We start from the raw sequence: 6,772 nt of genomic DNA, 5'->3' as shown, positions 1-6,772 counted from the left end.
AGCTCATCACTCAGTCGCTTTAATCAGTAGTCCATTCAGTAGCTGATTTTTTCGCTGACTTTTGATCACAGTGATCACATAATCATCAACAGACAGTTTGACCAGAAATTATGCAACTACAGATGCATCCATCCATCCATTTTTCGTGGTACTTTTTTCACAGTTTCCAGAGTCAAGAATGAACTTTGAACCTCACTTAAGAAAACATTATAAATCAAATATTGTTTCTTCATGACCAGTGTATAAAAAAGAGACAAAAAAAAAAACAAAAACATCTAAAGTGTATGGGTGCAACGAATCTGGGGCGGAAGGAAGGTCTCAATATAGTAGATTACAAAAGTATCAGGAAGAAAGAACCAGAACTGTCAGTGCTGGTTCAAGTAATGCTCCAAATAATGTACCTATTAGCTATTCTACAATAAAAAAACAATGGCCTGGCAATTCTCTCGCAATATTCTCCCACCCAGAGTGTTTGGTGACCTGTCAAATACTTCTACTCGAGATGGCCGAGCAAAAACAAAGTGGTCTTTCATATTTGTCTGCATGGTTGACAGGCTGTTACTTCTTGGTTTGTTTATGTTCCTTCTCATTGTGGCTTTTCCTCCAGTTGCTCTGAAATCCATTTCGAAATATGAATAAATCAGAATGGAAAATGCAATTTGCAACAAATCAGTGGCAAAGTTCAAGTAAATTCTGTGAATTCCAATGTCTTGAGCTCTCAAAACAACCAACAAAGACAAAATACAGTTTCAAAATATTTTATTGCCAGCTGAACATTCCATTGCATGTGAATCAATGTTGCTGATTGACAGGAAATCAAGGAGAGCATTTGTATTCTTTCCACCTATCAACGAAGAATAAGGCCTGTTTTACAGTCAAAATTTTAAACTGATGTGAGTGGGATGTGTATGTGTGTGTGTGTGTGTGTGTGTGTGTGTGTCATTGGGATTTCTGTTTCTCCCACTGTTCCGGCGTGAGGGTCTTCTGTTCAAAAGCATGGATCTCTTTCAGCTCCTCGGCTAAGCACATGTTCACCATCCTGTTAAAACACAACACACAGGTCTGGACTGGAAACATGTTCAGTGGTCAAAGCAACATTTTGGATCTGAGAGCAGGTGTGCTGTGCGCCTGTTGGTAACAAACAAACTTAAGCTTACTTACAGGCAATTAAATATTTTACCTGGGCTCACCTGACCTGTAAGCCAATCAAAATTGTGACAATAATCTTATTCATCTTACAAATATGTCTTTAAGGCTTTGTAACTTGTGTATTTTGCAATATTGTAGTTGAGCATTAGGAAAAAAAGGACATGTTTTAGTCCAGATGATTTTTAAGGTGTAGTTCTGGGTGGTAGAATCTAAAACATTAAGGCATAAGAGTCGATATTAATCATTATTGCTGAGTTTCTGAGTTTTGTTTTTTCCAGACAAATTTCTACAACATTCGATCAACAACAGACTGACAATCAGAAGCTTTAACATTTCAGAAAAATAAAGCATGTTGGCCTTGATGAACCTTCAGATTTGATTGATTGATTGATTGATTGATTGATTGATTGATTGATTAAGAAGGTTCCAAACTCTTAAATTCTTTGGAGCCACACAGTGGGAACATTTTCTGGATCAGTTTAAGTTATTATTATACTTAAATGAATGACCGGGAATGATATGGCTTACATGCTTAATGTCTGTCCATTAGAATAGAGTCAAGTGAGGGTAAGACCCTGAAAAGTCTGGGTTTTCAGGGTTCAGATTTGACAAGTGCTGACGTGGCGACTGAAGTCACACTCACACAGTGCTGAGGTGAAGGCTTTCCTGTGATTAGATGTTATATGGTGCTGCATTCACTGCAGGATTGCATGATATTTGTGTTTACATGTGATGCTGCGTTAGCGCTGTTAGCAGTCAGTGATGCTGTTGTTTCCTGACCTGCTGTAACAGACTAGCTTTGCATGTATCCACACAAATATTATGTGATGTCATGTTGCATAGCTGTTATATAATAATTTATCAGAATAAATTATATACTGAGCTATATAGATAGATGATCTTAATCTTCTGAACCAAACTGATACCAAAGATCTAAACACAAACCACACTGCAAATATGTTTTATGTAACAGTTACTACAGTGTGTCATACCTGTGTCTCTGTAACAGTTGCTTGCCCTCAAACTGGGATGACACCACCAGGACTTTGAAGCTGGCTGCACATCTGTTGGGTGAAGTGTCCTCCACATCCTAGAGAAGACATGTTCAATTTAGAACCAACAGTTAGCTCATTACTGTATGTATGATGATGTGCCTACCTTCCTACCCTACTTTAACAGGCTGGCTTTTGTCTGAATGAGTCTTGTAAACCAACAAGACCACAGGCTGTTAACAGTCTACCCAATTTGGTGAGCTGGGGGCCTTCTTAGCACCATGTAGCATATAGCTGAACCAACCTCCACTCAAAAATCATTCAGTTTAGTGGTGGAGAACAAGCAATACAAATAATAGTCAGAAACCTACCACATGCACTGCCGCGAGCTCCTTTATTAGTTTATCCCGGATGTGATCAGCTGTTACAGCCATGTCTATTTGAACAAAGCATACACCGTAACGTTAGGATCAGTTGTTAGTGAGACGCCGGCTATTTTTTTTTTTTTTTTTTTTTTAATAGATTCCTAACTGAGTCTTTTCAAAGAGACGGACATGCTGACACCGGAAGTAGCGCAGTATTTTTCAAGACTAAAAATTCAATAAAAGAAAAAAAAGTATTACACCACAGTTGTGAACTCAAGTTTGAATTTAGACACTTATAATTACCAAAGGTTTGGTGTTGTATGGTGCTCTTCCTAATTTCTGTCAACATGCGTGAAGGTGTTGTCGTCACAATCTAATAACTGACAGAAGAAATGTCCAATTGCATTAGGGCAATGACGACTAAGGCCTATGAGATAGGGTATATACACATAATGGGTGGGACAAATTTTTCAAAGTAGCGAATCATAATATTAGAGGTCCTTAGAGAAAGACGAACAAAATATTAATAATGATTAACGTAAACAAAAACATACGTTTAGAGTTCACACAGTTTAAGATGTAGAAGTATTCATTACTTTTTGTTTGTACTGGGAGCTCTTTTATTAGAGTCGCAGTGAGACACTTTGAGTCCTTTTTACAGGCATTCTGTCAGGCAGTTTCATGGGCTACTAAGACACACACCGTTTACATGGTACCGGGGTTGAGTGAATGATGGTTTGCTGTGGGAAGCATTTATCTGCGAGAAAATTTGACAAGTGATATTGCTGTGATGGCAGTATTACCGCTATTAAATTCGCTGATATGTTCTAGTACTTTAAGCTTTCGCCTTTTTGTAACCCTGTACACTAGTCATACAGTCAACGTTATGCTTATACAAAGCTAGTTAACGTTAGCTAATTTAGGAGCTTCATAAAAACATTCCACTTGTGTTCCTCCACAATGGTTGTCGAGGTGGAAAGCTTCTTTGGTGTGTACATGCTGTACTGCACCAATCCCAAATTCAAAGGCCGTATTTATATCGGCTTCACTGTGAACCCTGAACGCAGGATCGGACAGCACAACGCAGGAAGGCATAGAGGGGGAGCCAAGAGGACCAGTGGAAGAGGACCATGGTGTGACACACTGCACTCACTGAATGAAACACACGATGGACACTGTGTAGTCACATGAGTGAAATTCTGCATGTGTTTCTTTTGTTCAGGGAGATGGTCCTTATTATACATGGCTTTCCTTCTGATATTGCTGCCCTGAGGGTAAGTATGGCTTTTGAAATGACTGTACAACGTTTCGCATCAAAGTTGATTATATTAAATGTGACGACATTCCATCCAAAATATGAAGAATCGGTATTTACCTGAAATCTCCCTTGGTGTCACAGTGTGAAGGCCCCTGAAACAGAACTTTACCTGTTTTTGGAGACGAGGAACCAAACTTCCTTGACATAGTTCCCCCTAAAAAGTCCCTGCTCTGAGTGATGTACTTTCCAGTGGGTGGTGTTTGAAGGATTGAATGTTGCTCACAGGTCAAAAGACTTTGCAGCTGCTTTAACATGTGTACAGTGTCATTTACACTGGTCCAATAAATGCCAGAGGTGCCTCTAGAATCAATATGGATACTCATTGTTAGTGCTTATGTTCTAAAGCAGAAATAAGTATAATCAAATACTCAGCTGATTGTCTATCATGCAGAGTTTTAAGTCTCATTTATAGCCTGTCATTACATCCACTGAAACATCAGTCACTTCACAGCAAAGAACATTATCATCAGTCTTGTGTGATTGATCTTCATGGACCTTCAGATGAGATGATCGACCAATGGACTTTAGTTCCAATGTTAGATTCTGAGTTAAGGTCTGTGGCTCAGCAGTTCCTGGAAATATTTGGTCCAAAGATAACTCATCTTTTCATGCTAAAAAAAAGGCAGAACTCTAAAAGCACATCAGCATCTACATAAAGCAGGTTCATTCTTACTGATGCAGAATAGCAAGATCACCTCAACTATGGAGTCTTTTCACTCACACTTAATTTACTTCCAGAATAAGCAAATAAACCCTGTTTACTGCACAGATTTGCTCCTAAGTAGCTGTTTTTTTCTGGTATGCTTTAAACTATGAATAATTCCAACTATCATTGTTATATTTCTCAGTTTGAGTGGGCATGGCAACATCCTCACTCCTCCAGGCGTCTCTCCCATGTCTCCCGGCGCTTCAGGAAAGAATCAAGCCTGCAGTTCCACTGGCGCGTTGTCTCCAACATGCTACAGGTGGCGCCGTGGAACAGACTGCCGCTGACGACCCGCTGGCTGAAACAGGAGTACAGGATGGACTTTGAGCCCAGTCTGCAGCCTCCACTGCACATCCCCATTGCTTTTGGGAGTGTGAGAGCCAAGAAGAAGCAGCGGCTGCAGCCTGCAGGAGAGGAGGAGGAGACATCCAGGTGTTTCCTCTGTAAAGGGCAGCTCAAGGTAGAATCTCTTCACATATCAATGAGGATTTTGTTCTGTCTAAAGATTTTTACAACATTTAACCCTTAACCTGTACATGAACAGACTGTAGTGTAAAATTAGCTATTTTAGGAGGGGATGATCATATAGAGCTCTTCTTTCAACAATACCTGAACTCGATAGGCTCACTAGCAGCTCATGAGGCTGTTACTAGGCTGGACAACAAAAAAACGTTTGGTCCATCATTCAAGGTTTGAAAAAATGTCAAGAAAAGATCTTGTGGTTCTTACATACTGACTTTGGCCCAAGCACAGTTCAAAGAACATTACCTAATGCTTGGATTCTTATGTATGTCATGTTACCATGTTACCACTGGATGCCATCATGACATTTAACATACAAAATGTTGCATGGCAGCATGATAACATACTATTATTTGCATGTTAGCATGCTAATGATTGCTATAGCAAGTTAGTTTGTTAGCTTGCTTACATACTGATATTAGCATGTTAATATGACACAACACACCAAACAAACAAAACAGATCAAATCCAATAATATGAACATAGAGCTCAATTAGACATTTGATTTTACTTTGGGTTCACAGTTGAAAACTTGCTTGCTCTCTCACTTGTACTGTCTGTGCTGTTTCTCTCCTCTTTTCCTTAGGTGTCAGAAAAGCTGACGTGCTTCCACCCGTCCTGTAGAATGAGCAGTCACGTGATCTGCCTTGCCAAACATTTTCTGAAGTCAGAGCTATCCCACCTCCTGCCAGTGGAGGGTGAATGTCCGGCCTGCCGCCGCTCTCTGCTGTGGGGGAGTCTCATCCGACACAAACACGGCTGCTACGGAGACCTGGAGGAGATCACGCTGTCCGCATCCCAAGTAAGTTATTGGCCAATTAAGTTACAGAGGGTGTGCAACTCTGTTTAATACTCAGCCTCACCAAATATGACCTGTCTGCGTCTGAACTTTTCCTACTTTGTACATATTGTACATTAAAAGGCTGTTTGGTAATCCAAATCAAAGGAAAATAGATCAATAGATCCATCGGTACTAAAGCAAAGATTTTTTTAAAAAATCTGATGTACTGTTTTTTTTTCTTCTGATCTCCCACAGAGCCACTGGGCAGATGAACTGCAGATATGAAGAAGGGGAACCTTCAAAAATGAACTCCTATTTCCTTTTTAATTAACTGTGGTGACACATGACATGGAGAATTATTTATAATGACTTAAAACTAAACAAACATGTACAGCAGCTTCATAAAGTCTGTCTTGAGGCAATGAGCACATGTCCAGCATCTCTCCAGGATGCTCCATTGTGGCAATTCTGATCATGAATTATCCTTTTAGCCAGTTCTGTTCTATCATGTGTTTAATAAAAAAAAAGATAGTTTTGTACTGTGCATGAAGTCTAGTTTTCTGTCAGTACCTGAAAACAGTTAATATGTGACAGTTATATGGAAGCCCTAAGAGGCAAATGAGGAAAAAAAAAGATCTGGTGACTCATTTTCTAAGTCTGGTCTCAATTGTTTTAGCTCTTCTGTTTATAAGAACAGGTGAAAGAAAGGTTCCTTACCTTTTTTTTTTTTTCGTCTGTGAAAACAGGTGAGAAAAATAGCAGTGTTTGTTGTAAAACCCATTTTTGCCACAAGGGGTTGAAGTGCACCATACATGGCAGAAGTTTGCTCTCAAGGCTTCCTGCCAGAGAGCTTTCTGGTAGAATGTTATTATTTCACCTGTTCTTAAATTAAACAGTTTAGATCTCATTTGCCTTCAGGGTATCTGTACAGTTAGCCTT

The 6,772-nt window shown here is 39.5% G+C and overlaps 2 protein-coding genes across 2 annotated transcripts; one reads left to right on the top strand and one right to left on the bottom strand.

Moving 5' to 3' along the window:
* Window positions 1–744: 744 nt before the first annotated feature.
* Window positions 745–2,868, bottom strand: LOC143317149 (bolA-like protein 2). The gene is made up of 4 exons (XM_076725128.1): window positions 2,810–2,868; window positions 2,513–2,577; window positions 2,142–2,239; window positions 745–1,039 (listed from the first exon to the last, which is right to left on the bottom strand). Exons 1-4 carry the CDS (start codon window positions 2,853–2,855, stop codon window positions 940–942), a joined length of 309 nt encoding a protein of 102 aa, XP_076581243.1. The 5' UTR covers window positions 2,856–2,868; the 3' UTR covers window positions 745–939.
* A 338-nt stretch (window positions 2,869–3,206) lies between these two features.
* On the top strand, window positions 3,207–6,377 carry slx1b (SLX1 homolog B, structure-specific endonuclease subunit). Its single transcript, XM_076725201.1, has 5 exons — window positions 3,207–3,639; window positions 3,729–3,780; window positions 4,673–4,990; window positions 5,639–5,854; window positions 6,089–6,377. The coding sequence occupies exons 1-5, from the start codon at window positions 3,467–3,469 to the stop codon at window positions 6,116–6,118; spliced, it is 789 nt and encodes a 262-aa protein (XP_076581316.1). The 5' UTR covers window positions 3,207–3,466; the 3' UTR covers window positions 6,119–6,377.
* Window positions 6,378–6,772: the final 395 nt, after the last annotated feature.

This window comes from Chaetodon auriga, chromosome 24, assembly GCF_051107435.1.
Source record: "Chaetodon auriga isolate fChaAug3 chromosome 24, fChaAug3.hap1, whole genome shotgun sequence".
NCBI lineage: Eukaryota > Metazoa > Chordata > Actinopteri > Chaetodontiformes > Chaetodontidae > Chaetodon > Chaetodon auriga.
The sequence above is the reverse complement of the archived record's forward strand: the minus strand, read 5'-3'. Positions and strand labels throughout refer to the sequence as shown.